Consider the following 15,393-nt stretch of genomic DNA (forward strand, 5'->3'; position numbering starts at 1 on the left):
CGTTCACGCCATTGCCCGGTTGTTGAGTCATGGCAGATTCCGACATCCACTCCCAGCGGCGTTCTTCGTCCCAAGCGTCAAGCGCCTCGAGCAGAAGTCGAAACGCTAAAATCGTTCGCGCCAAAATGCAAAAACGCCATTCAGGCTCCTCTAACAACACAACAACCGATTTGACCTCGTTTCCCTCGCTTTCACCGCCAGACAAATCTTCAACCCTCGCCCGTGGCCTGACGAATACAATGTTCTCTGATGAAGATGGGGCTGAATCAAATGGAGGTGGGAATGGTCGTGGGCGGAAGGCTACGCTGGCAAATTTGACGACTGGGCCGTCTCGCAAATCAGGCCGAGCTGCCCTCTTCGCCGATTCCGTCCCCACACATGATATCCCAGGCGCCCTACATTTGGCCGATGACGCGCACATTGAACGGCTGGTTGCTGGAACAGGTGCCGTGAAGATGGTGAGGCAGTTCGCTCGCGATCTAGCTCAGCGGGACGCTGAGATCTCGGCCCTCCGCCAACGCGCCGATGCAAGGGAGCGAGAGCTGAAGAGAATGCTACGCGACGTGTCTGTGTCCAACCAAGATATTGAACGTCGTCTATATCAGTTGGAGAATCCGCTGGGCGATCGTGTCTCGGATGCAGAAAGCACTCATAGTAGCGATCATGCTGGTCAAACCTATCCCGGCCTGAATGGATTGATGTCTCAAGCCATGGAAGACACCGTTGGCTCTCGGGCTCACGGTGACTCAGCAGAAGCCCAGGCCACGATTCGTGCCCAGCGGTTAGACAGTGATCCCCGAGGCAGCGGAGCCACCGACAACCGGAAGCGTCAAAGCTCGATTCGGGGCTGGCAGGAGTACCTTTTTGGCTCGACCAATACAAGTCGGAAAACCAGTCGTGCTAGTAGCATTATGAGTGATGTTGGTGAACTTGGAGAAGAAGAGGCTGAGCGTCCCCGAGTGACCAGCAATCCTACAATGCGACGCAAAGCGCTTGATGAGCAGCTATTTCAGCCCCCGGATGGCCCGGCACGAAACGGACCGGCGAACCGCATTGCTAGCATGTCCGCAAATGGCGACGATGCAAGCATTCATTCTCGGAAATCATCACGGTCTCTCGGCTCTTGGACTGTTAAGTTATTTGCTGGCAATCCCCAGTCGAGCAAAGATGCAAGTGATGCTGAGTCTATTCACAATAAACCCCAACCCAAAAGGCCGGACGGAGACCAAAGTCCTTCGTCTACACTGTCCGGCAATTCTAAAGGTTCAATGTCGGCAGTGGCTGCATTGAAGAGGATCAACAGCAATGTCGGCATCGCTACTACTGGACGATCTGCCAGTGGATCGAGAGTCCCGGGCAAAATGAACCCTCCTGCCTTGCGACGGACTGCAGCTGGCAGCGTGTCTCAGGGCTCGACGTCGGAGACTACAGATAGAGTCTCCACGAATCTTGGACCGGTCGAGATGGACGCCATTTTGCCCATGGAGTCAAAGCCTCCAACGCTCACGCCTATTTATAACAATTCACAACCGGGTGAGTTTCTCACCGACCGGTTCGGTTTCATCTATGATCAACATAGAAAGAAGCGCCAGAGAGAAGCCAATACTGCCAAGAGCAGCAATCACCGTTTGAGTATAACCGAAACTCTCGGTACTCTTCGAACTGATGCCTCGTCAGATCATGAGGATGACCACGAAGTAACAAAACTTCGGCAGGGCGCTTCCGAGGCCTCGCGTTCTCTGCCTGACTCACCAAATGACCCTGACAGCGGAGCTGTTGCCATCCGTCGCTGGCAAGACTACCTGAGGATCCCGTCCCGTCCCACAGAGCTACTGTCCCACACGCCCTCCGCAGGCCCGATTGTCTCTTTGACCACTTCAGGAGAAAATCGCTCTCATAGCTCGTCTGTTTCATATGACAAAGACGGGGCGTTGGCTGTCGGCTCTAGCGCACAACCATCGGCATCTACATCGGCTATCACGGCCGACAGCCCCGAATTCGCTGGCTTGTCATCGGATCAGCTCAAAGACACAGCCTCCAGATTCACTGTCGCAGAGATGGAGCCCGTAAAACTGTTATTGGAACAGTTGACTGATCTGCATGATACACTGCAACGCGATCGAACCGTGAGGTGGAACGAGTTCCTTCGCAAAGTGCGTGCTGAACGCCGAAAGGAGGGCGAAGCGGCAGCCGCAGCCGCAACTTCCGATCGATCTCTTGCTGCCGTTGACACGCCAGAAGTCTCCCTCGCCGATGGCGAAGTTGTAGGGATCGCGGGTCTAGGTAACAAAGGCAAGGTTGGCCGAGCGAAGTGGCGAGAATTCCGGCTGCTCGTACTCGGCGGCATCCCAGTCGCTCTTCGCGCCAAAACTTGGTCGGAATGCAGCGGGGCTTCGGCAATGCGAATTCCTGGCTACTATGATGACCTCGTGCATGGCGTTGGCGGATCGGACCCCGACCCTTCTGTTGTCGCACAAATCGACATGGATATACGTCGCACTCTTACCGATAATGTCTTCTTCCGCAAAGGGCCTGGCGTCGGCAAGCTGAAAGAGGTTCTACTTGCGTACTCGCGCCGTAATCCAGAAGTAGGCTACTGTCAGGGCATGAACCTCATCGCAGCGTCTTTGTTGCTCATCATGCCGACTGCCGAAGACGCGTTTTGGATTCTGACCTCGATGATCGAGATCATTTTGCCCCACCACTATTACGACCATGGCTTGCTCGCCTCCCGTGCCGATCAGGTAGTCTTGCGCCAGTATATCTCAGAGCTGCTTCCCAACCTCTCCGCCCACTTGGAGGAACTGGGCATTGAACTAGAAGCACTCACGTTCCAATGGTTCCTCTCTGTCTTTACAGACTGTCTCTCCGCGGAGGCATTGTATCGCGTATGGGACGTGGTCCTATGTCTCAACGTGACCAGCGCAGTCAACGGCTCCGGGTCAATTACCTCTGGTACTAAGGACAGCAATGACAAGACTGCCAAGGATACAGAAAATCTCGCCTCTGGCAGCGGAGGCGGAAGCACATTCCTATTCCAAGTTGCTCTCGCACTGCTCAAGCTCAACGAGCAGCAATTGTTGACGACCTGCTCGACGCCAGCGGCACTCTATACATACATCAACCACCAAATGACCAACCACGCGATCAGCATCGACGGCCTGATCCAAGCCAGTGAAGCACTGCGCAATGTGGTCCGCCGCGAAGATGTCGTTGCACGTCGTGCTGTTGCCCTGCAAGAAATGCGCGAATTGAGCAGCGGTGCAGGCACCGAGACCCTTACTTGATACGGAATTTTTCGTCATGGCCTTCCATTCATTTCCCCCTACATTTTTCACGCAATGCCGATACGACCTGAGCATAAGGCAAGGAGTTTTGGCTTTTCTGTTGTTTTTTCCTTTTCTCATTGCCTGGCGCTATTTCCCTCTTTATTCCTCTATTTTACTTGTTGACATAGCCCGCGATGTTCGTGTTGCCTGTCTCATACATCACCAACCCAGCATTTGAGATACCCCTGGATTTTACACTTGGGCGGCAGCACTGTTAGACTTGTTTGAATAAAATCAAAATCTTTTTCGATCATTATTATTATTCTTGTGCATTATTATGAATCCTACAATCCTGAAGTGTCTAACATGGCTGACCCCAGGGCTCTAGATTTCTCTAACAAATCCTGATCTTACACCTGGAATCGAAATGATACAAGGGACAACAAGCTGATTCGAATAATTTCTTTCATTTTCGCAAAGAAACCGCACCCCATGGGAAATGTCAAAAGCAGAACAGCCGGCATTGAAGTTAAACGACAAATCTATATCTCCACAAAAAGGTACCGCGAAGGTAAGCATCGACCAAATCACCTCACCTATTCAAACCGAAGATTATCAAAGCTCTGCTCAAACATGGCCACTCATTTAACCTGTCTCAGGTCTGGGCTGCCTCGTACCCCCCTCGAAATCAGCCAATGCCGGTCCATCAACCCTCTCCATATACCGAAGGATCTCCAACTGGTGAAGCTTGTATTCAAAAGTCTGCGCATCCGATACGCTTCTGCAAAGCTCTCCGTCGCTGCTGATAGGAGCTGTGACTGGATACGGCGCTGTAGTCATGAACCTGGCCTTCAACTGAGGCTTGAAGGTCTCTCTGGCTATTTTCATTCTTCGGCCGTCTTCCGCGCCGGTGTAGGCGTCATATTTGATGTTGGCTTGGTCCATAAGGCCTATGTACTGCTATCAGTCTTGATTCTCTGAGTTTCTTCAAGATTCTAACCACGTACGCTCCATGTGCTTGATGTAAAGACACATTCTCTGATATGTGCGTTGGAACTCGCGCTTCTTGATTGCTGCTCTGAGATTAATGTCCAGCATCCATGCAATCATTGCGCATGACAGTCCTGTCAATATCTGTCAGCTTCTTGTCTTTCAGTGTGGATGGATTATGTTTAACCTACCGTCTTTGCTGTAGCCATATTGTTCACTCAGATATGGCGCTGGAACCTTTTCCATGCGATTCACGAAATCCGGGGGAGGAGTATCTTCAGCGGCCATTTCGAGCAAAACCACTAGGAAGATCGATTCAGAAGATATTGTACGGTTGTTGAAGAAGAAGGAATTTCTTCCCTTTTTTTTTCTCTCTCATCTTCTTCTGCACTGGCCGACTCGGCCTTCTCTTTGTTCTTCCCCGGTCTATCCCAACCAGCCATTCTGACAGGAATGAAATTTCTTTGTCCTCATCAGATATTTCCAAGGCTCTGGAAAGTAAAATAACTCGGCGTTGGTGTGAAAGTCGAAATCGGGGCGATATGAAACGTTCTGTGGCCAAATTCTTTGTTCTCAAAATAGATCTTGTATACTTCAACTTGGGCGCTTTGTTCAAAATTTTAAAGCCTGCTTTCTCTGAACACATTGACTGGACCAGATAATTCAAATAGTCAATGACTCTATCTGGATTGAAAGCCGAACGTTGTCCCACTGGTACTTTTTCATGCTGCTCTTTTGGTCTATATAACACGCTTTCTCTTCTCTTCCCCAATTCCTTTGATAACACCACCTTTCTATAGTGTCTTTGACTGATCATCTCGGCAAAATGAATTACGAGCGCATGGCAGCCGAAATCCCCACTCTCTACCGGCTATCTAGGGAGTCCAAAGGTACATAGTCATGTGTCTCTATTTCTCTTGAATCCTCTAGCCCACAAGAGCTAACAAATAATCAGAGGCCGACCTCCTCAACGGTCTTCTAGGCTGGGTCCGCAACGACACCTTTGGGAAAATGGCAGAAGTCTGTGCTCTCTGGGGTGCAATCGTCCAAGCCAATAAGCATCTTGCCAAAGTCGATCGTAAGACTATGCGCTCTGCGTTATAATCACCGTTGCTAACCAAGTCGTCTCTGATCTAGGTACGCTGCTAGCGCGTACGATTGAACATGAGCACTTCAATCTCAAAGAAGTTTTGAATTCGGAGTTGAAGCAGGCCAAGGAAATGATGGCTGCCATTCCTGGTGGTAGACGTGCTACTACGGTCACTACCGATGAGGATTTCTCTCTTGCTATTAAGCGGTTGAAGTATCTTCGCGAGTACAAATAATCTGCCTGGCTTTCCCGGGTTTGGGGGATTCATAGACAGGAAGGAGAATGTGGTTTCGGGCGTTGGTTTTCCTGTGAGTTCCATATTTCAGTGAGTAATGCTGTCGTTGTTCATCTACAGCTACGTTCTCTCTTCAGATATATTAAAGCCCATTTGGTGTAGATAGTCCGCGTTCTTCTAGATAGTATGTAGGCCCAATATTTCGAGTCCAAGACCCCATTTAAGGTGCCGTAGTCCAGATGCGCTCGACCTCATCCCTCTCAAGCTCCTGGCCAAGCAACCACCCAATACCAGAAAGTGTATCGATATTCGACTTGATAGACAATTCGTGCTCAGGCCAAAGCATCCAATGAGCATGCGGCATACCGGGATAAACATCCAGACGAGTAGCGACACCCTGGTCGCGAAGAAGTTTCTCATAGATCAACCCATCATCACGCAGCGTATCCATCCCATCAACCTGCACATGAGTCGGCGGCATACCAGCAAGCGATACGTCCGAATTCAACGGCGAAAAATCAACGGACTGGAAATCTGGCTCCCACCAGCTTGTCCAGGTCTCGATATCTTTGGCATTGCAAACCGGTGAGAGAGAATTTTGCTCGCGTGACACCCATAAATGCTTATATTTCTCTGGCACAGTCTGCTCGTCCATGCAGGGCGGAATAATAGCCAGCACACCCGTCAGCGGAGGGAAGAGGTGCTCTCTCATGGCGCGATGAGCAGTAACGATTGATAAGTTTCCTCCGGCTGAGCTACCGCCAATGACGAAGCCCTTTGAGAGGTCTGCGTCTAGCGAAGAGGCATTACTAGCAAGCCATTTCACAGTATCCCAGATATCGTTGTGGGCAATGGGGAATTTGTGTTGTGGTGCTAATCGATAGGAAGGGAGAATCACTGTTGCACCGTAGAGTGCGGCTGTTGCTGTCGCCCAGGGAAGTAGTTGGATATTCGTCCCACTGAAGAACCCTCCGCCATAGATCAGGAGTACGAGCGGAGTATTGGGCTGTGCGTTAGGTGGCTTGATCACCCGGATCTCGCTTTCATAACCATCGCGCATTGGGATGGTCATCAATGTCTCGTGAGTTCCGTGTCCCGAGTACTTTTCACAAGTGGTCATTTCATTCGCTACTGAGCCTTGAAGCAAAACCTCTGGTGGGAGTGAAGACAGGTCGAGAGGGAAGTTGTTCTTTAGGATCTGCCTATTTATTAGAAATTATATGATTACTTGTTGTGAGGGCTGTCGGTTCTGCTTACCTCGTCGATCTCTGGGTCGATAACACCGAGCTGGAGGATAGCTTCCTTGGTGCTGTAAGGATCCATATTGATAAAAGGAGTTGAATTGGGAGAGGAAAAAGAGTATGGTGAAGTGAAGAGAAAGAGACTTAATGGGAAATCGTGGTCTTATTCGTAGTCTTTATAGACTCAGCTCCTTCATAAAACAATTATGAACACGAGTCATGCAGTCGACTAAATCAGGTAATGGTAACGATAACGATCTACATACTGTGGAGTTTGAAATTGATCTGAGATAAAGCCCTATAGTCTCAGTCTTGGATTACCCTTATGAGTCTACAGAGGTAAAGAGACAAATCAAATGGTCTGCTTGATATATACAAAGTCAGGTGCCGGTGGAAAACCATACCATTTCCCTCCGGGTGCCCCGGTTAAGAATCGGGCAGGGATCGGACACAGATTTATACTATTATACTCCGGACTTTGGTCTGCCCAGCCCCAAGCGGGGGTCAGAGCCCTGCAAGGGGGGCTGGTGGGGGCGGTGAACACATCAGTCCTTTGATCAAAGGCCGGCGAGCACGCTGGGCCCGGAGCATGTTGACTTGGTTCAACGCTTGTCGAGAAGTCGCGAATATCGGAGACGATGTGAAACGTTGGGTCGGAAAGGTAGAGGTAGGTCCTATCTTCTTTCCTCAGCTCGGGCTCTGATCCACCCAGAACTGACTGTTGTCTAACACCGTGGTCAGATCTAGCGAGTCCATCGTCGGACGCAGTCCTAAATCCATTACATCCCGTGCAACGGCTTTGATCTGTCGCATGATCGACTGGGAAATGGCCCAGGTGCGAGCCAACGACTTGAAGACACCGATCGTCAATGCCAGACGGTCGCGACTGGGGTCTGGCATTTGACCGGCTTTGACAGAGCAGGTGGCCAGTTGGACAATGGAGCTCAGAGTGAGCGCACAGATGAAAAATGGGGTGTGCTTGATAACGGGCAGACGGAAGGCAGCAAGGCGGGACAACTCTCGGGCAGCCTTGGCGGCCTTCATGGCATGCTCGTTGTGGGAGAATGCAGGCACGCTGATCGGGCCATGGTGACCGCAGATGACTTCCGCGGCAACGGCGGGAGATGAAAGAAGATCGGACCGCGGGAAGTTGAGGTAGATGGCTGCGCCGTTCAAGATCATAGTCGCCTGGAACATGATCTCATCCACGCTCCCGTCGGGTCGCAAGAGCTCTTCCTTGGACTCTGGCAAGTGATGGCCCCAACTGCCAATGCGCGCATCAAGAGCTTCCACATGGTCCTGCTGGCCTTCAGTCATATCCTGCATCGCCACCACACGACCGAGAATCCGTATGGATTCAATACGATAACAGAATGAAGAAAAGTCACGCTCTTCTTCCGCGAACACGCGCCCGTCAAATTGCGCAATGGTCGGGGACGGTGGCGGTGGTAGGGCGTCATGATAAATCCGCTCCTCGCATGGAAGTGGAACCTCAAGCGGTACTTGGTTAGTTCGGTACTCGCGCTGCACACCGAGGGCAGTCATCAGACCCTCGATTACAAATAGTTCCCACCAGGTGCGCCGCAGAGACTCTGCGCGGATTGGGTCCCCATTGCTTACAACGAGCGCAAACGTCCCTTGATGCATGCCAAGCTCAAAGGCTGAATCTACTGCAGCGGCTAGACAAACGCCGGCCTCGCCGCGCTCATTGTCTGAGTGAAGTACAATCGCCAGCAGAAGCAGCGCCTGCACCTTTTCCACCGACACATTTTGTTCTTGAACCATTGCGACAACCGTAGGCCGGTAGGTGTCACTCGAGGCGGCCGGGGTGAAGTGGGAACCGATGAACTTCATCACCTGCTCCAGGTATGCGGGGAACACGCTGCGATATAGGAGTCGGTGGGGTGGTAGGATTGGATGGGCGGCGTGGAAATAATTATAGTAGATATCGAGCAGGTAGCCATCCCCGCCGACAGCAGAGGAAGAATCCGGAGTCAGCGGCCCGCTGATTGGGCGAGCGTTTGGAACAATTGGCGTCGAAAGACCGTGCAGTCCGGGACTAGTTGATGCGGAGGAAGGCAATGGTATGGTTGGCGCATAATTGGACGCATAATTGAAGCCAGCCTGCAAGGTCCAATCCACGGGGACATCGAGCATGCCCGGGTTCGGATCCATGGGCAAGTAATCCGGCGAGTTAGCGCGGCGCTTTTTTGATGGGCCCTTGTAACCTCTTCGAGACTTAGTATATTCGCAAGGGGAGCGAGCCTGTTCACAGCGGCTGCAGACGGGAGTCCTGCCATCGCATTTGAGGTGCTTGTGACGGCACTGAAGACAGGCCAGTAATGCGGGACCCTGTTTAGGCCCAGAAGTAGCCTGTAATTCAGTCATGGTGAAGAAAGACGCATATAGGAAATAGTTAAAGCAAGATAGTAGAATTGATTAAAAAAAGACGACGAATAGAGGGGAAGAGAAGAGGGGGAAGGATTGAAGACGTTCTAATGTTCCAATGTCCCGGGGGGATGGTAATTCGCAATACACAATTAGGGGGGAGCACTTGTTGAACTTGGGAGTTCTCTCTCTCGCTTAGGGAAGAGTGTATATATTCCTACGGAGTAGAGAGGTTAACAAGGATATTCCCTGGTAAGCAGAGAGGCAAGAAGGCAAGGAGAGGACAAAAGTACCAAAGTACGTACATCGAAGGTCACGATGCAAGCGATTTACTATGTATAAAATACATTACACGGTATCGTGTACTCCGTACTTACATTACCCGATAGCCTCTCTCACCTCCAACACCCGTGGACCTTATCAACTACTTCACATCTCCCTCTACTTGACTCTCCTCCTCTCTTCCTCACCTCCTGTCAATCCTCTCAATTTATTGAAGAGAGAACCCCCCAATTCCTGCTTTTGGGATACCCGCCATTACACAACTACATTGTGTAGCGTCACTCGAACTACTAGCCGACGTGTCTTCTCCGATTATATCGCTCATCCCTTAAACGCTTCGTCTCTCGACCTCGACTGTCGTTTTGTCTCTTGATTTCATCTGCGACCATTCACATCGCTCCTCCGTGGCATCCTTTCACAATGATCTCCGACGACGACCTCTACCGCCTCGCCATCTTCCTTGGCTCCTGCGCCATGATGATGATTGTCCTATACCACTTCCTCGATGTCAATTCCAGTGAGGAGGAACCAGAGTCTGCCGAATCAGCAAGCCAGATTAAGGCCGAGGGGGCTGTGCCAGTGGTGTCAACAGACAAGGTGTCGGCTTCAGGGAAGGGGAATTAAATCCGATTTGCGACTCGTGGGAGAGAAGGAATACAAGAATCCAACAGGGAACCAAGATACCAGTGCCTACATCATTTGATTTTACTTTTACCAGCGGGTCAGGCACAAGCCAATTGTACACTACAGTCCAATCAATTGGAGAGAGAGGTAAATCATTGCCAATCTCATGGCTTTATTCATCAATCCTCTTCGATTAGTTTGAAATTGGGTGGGTTTCTGGGGAATTTACCGTATAGATCTCATAGATAACGCAGAAGCTCTTGAGGTGTCATCCAGGTGCAAAATATTGTGAGCCCTGCCATAGCAAGATGGCATATTATGATATGCTTTCAACGCCTGCCCCACGAAAGTCGATCCGAGACATCATCTCTCCCCAACAAAGCCCATTTCCCCAGAATGGAAAATGCTCTGCCGAATTGGTGTTGAGAGACGGCGGGCGCTCCAATCCATCTCAGGTCCAACCTGGTGTTTCCAGTGTCGCCCGGCTTCGAGCAGGGCTTGCGCCTTAGTCTTCTCCGTCGCTTTCCCATGGGCCTTGCTGAAGGCCTTAACCTGGTGCTCATCCACTGGTAAGACCATGGTCCCGGGGCGAGCACTTCGGTCACCCAGAACGGAAGGGTGGTGGGATCTGTTTTCCGCTAGAACATTCATCTGATTAGATATTTTCTTCAGATCAAAAACAAACTTCGTGTGTAGATCAGCCCCTTGGGGGAGCGTCAATCGAAAGCTAGTTATGATTCTCACCAGTTACTGGTACTGTTGGTCCATCCCCAAGCGCCCAAGCCATTTTAGAAATGTGCTCGGTCGACAAATGCGTAAACATGTCTGCTGCAGCCATTGGCGTCTTATTGCCACAGTCTTTCCATTTGCAAACAAGGGAGTGCGGGATGTGGACTTTGATAAGATGGGCGCGGACCGAGTCAATGTTGTGGAGTTCTGCTGTGCACCCCTCCCATTTGCATGGGAAGATTTGATAATTCACGGGCTGCTCGCGGTGGATCGCAACTTCGATATTTTTCGCTGCACTCTTGGGAGGTCGCCCTGGTCTTTTCTTCACGGGCATCTTGGCGGGTGACAGTGGGATAACAACTTGCGGCTGGGGAAGACGCCTTGCCTCGGGGGATTTGACGGACCGACCAGAGTCTGACTGGCTCTTGACCGTCTTCCCTTGAGGTTTAGGCTTTGTGATAAATTCAGGGTTTGCTTGTTGTTTTGTGGTAGGCGGGGGTTTGGGTGGAGCTGCACTGTTTGTGGTCGAAGGTCGTCGCTGTTGGGGTTGCGGTTGCGGCGGCGGTGGGGGGGGTTGGGAGGGGGGACGGATTGGTGGGATGAGAACTTCGGCAATGCAGGCGCAGGGTCGACCCTGGGAAGTCCAGAAGGCAAGTTTGAAGGGAAAAATGTGTTGAGGAGAATGATAAGTTGGGGGTTTAAAAGGCAAAGTACCCCATGGGCTCAAACCACCAGGAGGGGCGCGCGCGTCGATCCTTTCTGTCATTGCAGCTTGGCGATTTGGCGGTGTGTCACGCGAGGGCATGTGCGCGTAATCACGGGGAATCACGTGGTTTGGTGTAATACCGGGGTCACGTGGAAGTAGTTGCCAAGCTGGTTGTGGTGGTCGAGAAGGTGGCATTTGTGGTACAGGAACCGGAGGCATGCGATCAACTTGAGGTTCAGGCTGCTTGACATCTACCAGGTCCCAGCGAAAGGTTGCCAGGTCTGCAACGTAGTCGAGTTTGGTAAAATTACGGCGGAGTGCTTCAAGATGATGATTGAGATGCTTTTCCGTCGGGTGTCTTCCCGCAGCAATCAGTACATCCCGCGCGATTGTGGTGGGATCATAAGAGACCTTGAGCAGTGCATAGCTCTGTATTATCGGCTGGACCAGGTCGTCACGATTCTTAAGAATTTTACTAGGGCCTCGAGGCCGAGCATATCCCATAGAAACTTGGGCCCCTGGTACCGAGCTACCTGCTGATGGGTCGTTTTGGGGGGTCATTGTTTGACTTTTACAATTGTCCAATCTTCGCATCTTTGCGGGTGGCATAGAGCCACTAGGATGCTCTTCGGCTGGAACCCGCCGCTTTCTCTGGACAATAGTTGTCTGCGCAGGGGATGGCGGAGGGGTGGAAGCAGAGATAGGAGCAGAGACAGGAGCAGAAGAGACAAGAGAGACAGAAGGACTGCGGGTTAAAACAGGCTGGGATGTTGCAGGGCTGTGGACCCTATCAGGCACTGTAGGCACGGCTGGCTGCACATGATCTTTGTGAAATGAAGGCCCAGGCGGAGTTGGGTTAGATCTTGCGGGATTAGTAGCTGGATTCTGTCTTGATGGATTGGAAGCCTCTTCAGTGCTTGTGGCTGGTGTCATCGACTGGCGGGGTTCAAGTGTGCTGCGTGCTGCTGAAGTTTTGAATCCCTTCGGCGAAACCAAAGGGGTATAAAGTTCAGTGTCTACCGAGGAGTGGGAGCTTGGCGGTGCATTCGGGTGAGATGATCTTTGGACATTCTGAGTTGGGATCGTAGAATGGCGTTGATATGGGCTCTGTGGTTCTTGGGGCCTTGCCACCGGTGTATGTGTCCTTTGAACTGGAGGTGTCGGCCGGGCTCCTTGCGCTGCAGTGGAATGAGGTGGTCGCTGAGCATTGTGGGATGGAATTGTGGAGTGGCTGTAAGAACGACTTTGCGATGCAACCGGCGTGTATGTTCTTTGAACTTGTGTCATCATCCCTTGTGCCATGTGCGGTTGGGTTAACATCTGGGAATTCTGATTTGGGGTTGCCGAGTAGCCTTGATACGGGCTTTGTGATGTGGGCACAGCCCGCGCCATGGGTTGGTTTGTTCTCTGTGCAGGGACTGTCGGTCTCGTAGTTTCATAGGACCTGTAGGTGCTTTGATAGGCCTCTGAGGAGTGTGGTATAGAATTGGAAGGCCTCTGTGGGGGGCCAGCGGGATCCATGCGAGATTGGTCGCCGCGGCGATATGCATCCTGATGTCCCTGAGCAGTGAAGTGCTGTTGGGACGGAACGGGGGGATTTGGCCGCTGAGTGATATGGTGAGAGCTATCTGTTGGATATGCAGGGTGACTAGAAGGAGGATTGTTGAATGGAATATTGCTGTTTTGCTGGTGTTTATTTCCTCCATACTGTCCACCCGAGGCTTGCGAGTATGCCTGAGAGGGATTCAAGGCATGATTCGTCCCAGTATTGGTTGACCTCATAAATGAATATGACTTCGGTGCCTGCTGGTGCATAACGGCCGCTCTAGCCACCTGCTCCGCATCGTGAAATGCCGGATGTGTTTGATAAGCCTCATTGTTGAAATTGAGGTCGTGGTCGGGTTGACTATCGGCTGGAAGGAAACTCTCGAGCCAGTCGTATCCGTCCATGCCTCCGTTAGACATTTCAAATTGTGCCTAGGCTGTCTAACAGTTACAATCTCATGGTTGGATGTTGTAGGACCGCGCGAAGAAAAGGCTTGATCGTAATCCGTTGCGCATGGAGGGATTGGATCGCGGCCGAACAGGGAAAGTTGTTTTTACCAAATAGACTCAAAAAGACTATCAGATGCAAACTACGACCAAAAGTGAAGAATTAGGAAGAAACTGCCCGCAGTCCTGAAAGCACGGCCAAGGAGCTGGCCTGGCGCAGATGTTGTCGAGACTCATTGAGAAGCGCGTCGGAGGTGGATCCCGTCATCAACCAATAATATCACGGGTAGTTGGTGCCTTGGGGATCGGGTGTCTAGTTGCAAGCCCTGAGATGGCTTAGCGGGAAATTAGTAAGCACACAATCCGGCTCCAACTTGGAATATTCGGCTACACCAGAAAAGATCCTCTCTTCGACCAACGCCAACGACACCCGTTCAATTCCCACTCACGACCTTTAAGATGGCTGTCCGAACCCACGGTGCGTACTCTCTCGCATCTCGCCTTGCGCCGATTTGATTTACCACTGCCCGAAACCCCTGCCAACACGAATTTTCGCCAATCTTCAACTTTCAATACTGATGGTGTCTCCTCCAGGTATCGCCTCTTCGCGGAGCAAGTCTCGCAAGGCACACTTCCAGGCCCCCTCCAGCGAGCGCCGTGTCATCCTCAGCGCCCCCGTCTCCAAGGAACTCAAGGAGAAGTACGGAGTATGTACCACATGAACCTCCAAATCGAATCTGGGTCTGGTCGAGTCGAGTTTTCGGGCTTGGAAACTACGGACGATACAGGCGCCAGCATGGCACAATAAACGACGATTCTAACCAGCGTTCTGTGACAGATCCGCTCCATTCCCATCCGCAAGGACGACGAAGTCGGTGAGTTTTATTCTTGATGTAATCTGAGAATATTCTCAAGATCTTGAAGCTGACTATTATTTGCAGTTGTTGCCAGAGGTTCCCAGAAGGGCCGTGAGGGCAAGATCACCAACGTCTACCGTCTCAAGTTCTCCATCTTCGTCGAGAAGGTACGATTCGAATTTACATCACACTTGTTGCGGTGGATACTTACTGCGGTTTTAGATTGTTCGCGACAAGAGCAACGGCCAGAGCGTCCCCATTCCCCTCCACCCTTCCAAGGTTGTCATCACCAAGCTGCACCTCGACAAGGACCGTGAGCAGATCATCGAGCGCATCGCCAAGGGTCGTGAGGCTGTTAAGAGCAAGTCGACTTAAGGGATTTCTTACGTGTGGGGTATAGGTTCATGTTGCAATGGCGGTTGACGGCGCGGGTTCACTTGAAGGACTCTGAGAAACGGAGTTTCCAGCCTGCTATGATCAGGGTAAAGTTTCTGAAACCAGGTGCATTGCGATGAATGAAAAATGAACAAAATTTCCTTTTTCTTCTATCCGGAGTCGGTGCTCGCAAGGCAATTCACTTTGCGCAGCCGACGTTCTTCTTCCTTACGTCTCCCGCGCACATAGGAACGTCCGTCGAATGCTACAGCTCAATCTTCAGGCCATTTCGTTCCGTCTCCAGCTTGCAGCTCGTCCGGTCTAGCATTTCTTTCTTCGCTTGCGCAGTTTTGTAGCGACCTCTTTCCCTTCGCTTTCATCTCCAATTCCTCCCTATTGGAATATAGAGGTGTCGCCTGGTTATCTCCTCGTCAATCCCGGCCTTTTAGGACGGAGTCTATGGTTGAAGGGGTTAAAAAAATGGCGTAGACAATCCACAGGGCTACTGGGAAGCTGGTAGCTTCTGTCTTACCTGCAGACTCACTCTGATGCTTTTGGGCAAGGACGAAGTGGGTTTGATGGTGAGGTACATATCTTACTCCAAGTTGGAGTATA

At 51.3% G+C, this 15,393-nt stretch overlaps 8 protein-coding genes across 8 annotated transcripts; 4 read left to right on the forward strand and 4 right to left on the reverse strand.

Moving 5' to 3' along the window:
- Positions 1-125: 125 nt before the first annotated feature.
- Positions 126-3,287, forward strand: N7471_013294 (TBC domain-containing protein; the record flags this gene model as incomplete). Its single annotated transcript, XM_057286013.1, has 1 exon — positions 126-3,287. The coding sequence occupies one exon, from the start codon at positions 126-128 to the stop codon at positions 3,285-3,287; it is 3,162 nt and encodes a 1,053-aa protein (XP_057129338.1).
- Positions 3,288-3,914: 627 nt separating this feature from the next.
- On the reverse strand, positions 3,915-4,547 carry N7471_013295 (uncharacterized protein; the record flags this gene model as incomplete). The annotated part of the gene is made up of 3 exons (XM_057286014.1): positions 3,915-4,219; positions 4,277-4,393; positions 4,451-4,547. The coding sequence occupies 3 exons, from the start codon at positions 4,545-4,547 to the stop codon at positions 3,915-3,917; spliced, it is 519 nt and encodes a 172-aa protein (XP_057129339.1).
- Positions 4,548-5,085: 538 nt separating this feature from the next.
- On the forward strand, positions 5,086-5,584 carry N7471_013296 (uncharacterized protein; the record flags this gene model as incomplete). Its single annotated transcript, XM_057286015.1, has 3 exons — positions 5,086-5,149; positions 5,215-5,337; positions 5,397-5,584. 3 exons carry the CDS (start codon positions 5,086-5,088, stop codon positions 5,582-5,584), a joined length of 375 nt encoding a protein of 124 aa, XP_057129340.1.
- Positions 5,585-5,804: 220 nt separating this feature from the next.
- On the reverse strand, positions 5,805-6,907 carry N7471_013297 (alpha/beta hydrolase; the record flags this gene model as incomplete). The annotated part of the gene is made up of 2 exons (XM_057286016.1): positions 5,805-6,782; positions 6,842-6,907. 2 exons carry the CDS (start codon positions 6,905-6,907, stop codon positions 5,805-5,807), a joined length of 1,044 nt encoding a protein of 347 aa, XP_057129341.1.
- Positions 6,908-7,512: 605 nt separating this feature from the next.
- N7471_013298 (Zn(II)2Cys6 transcription factor) lies at positions 7,513-9,213 on the reverse strand (the record flags this gene model as incomplete). The annotated part of the gene is made up of 1 exon (XM_057286017.1): positions 7,513-9,213. The coding sequence occupies one exon, from the start codon at positions 9,211-9,213 to the stop codon at positions 7,513-7,515; it is 1,701 nt and encodes a 566-aa protein (XP_057129342.1).
- A 702-nt stretch (positions 9,214-9,915) lies between these two features.
- On the forward strand, positions 9,916-10,119 carry N7471_013299 (dolichyl-diphosphooligosaccharide--protein glycosyltransferase subunit 4; the record flags this gene model as incomplete). The annotated part of the gene is made up of 1 exon (XM_057286018.1): positions 9,916-10,119. One exon carries the CDS (start codon positions 9,916-9,918, stop codon positions 10,117-10,119), a length of 204 nt encoding a protein of 67 aa, XP_057129343.1.
- A 363-nt stretch (positions 10,120-10,482) lies between these two features.
- Positions 10,483-13,519, reverse strand: N7471_013300 (putative C2H2 finger domain protein; the record flags this gene model as incomplete). The annotated part of the gene is made up of 2 exons (XM_057286019.1): positions 10,483-10,757; positions 10,864-13,519. The coding sequence occupies 2 exons, from the start codon at positions 13,517-13,519 to the stop codon at positions 10,483-10,485; spliced, it is 2,931 nt and encodes a 976-aa protein (XP_057129344.1).
- Positions 13,520-14,005: 486 nt separating this feature from the next.
- Positions 14,006-14,778, forward strand: N7471_013301 (60S ribosomal protein uL24; the record flags this gene model as incomplete). The annotated part of the gene is made up of 5 exons (XM_057286020.1): positions 14,006-14,024; positions 14,141-14,253; positions 14,385-14,421; positions 14,488-14,570; positions 14,626-14,778. 5 exons carry the CDS (start codon positions 14,006-14,008, stop codon positions 14,776-14,778), a joined length of 405 nt encoding a protein of 134 aa, XP_057129345.1.
- Between the last annotated feature and the right edge of the window lie 615 nt (positions 14,779-15,393).

This window comes from Penicillium samsonianum, assembly GCF_028829775.1.
Source record: "Penicillium samsonianum strain IBT 33392 chromosome Unknown utg000009l_segment0_segment0, whole genome shotgun sequence".
Taxonomy (NCBI): Eukaryota; Fungi; Ascomycota; class Eurotiomycetes; order Eurotiales; family Aspergillaceae; genus Penicillium; species Penicillium samsonianum.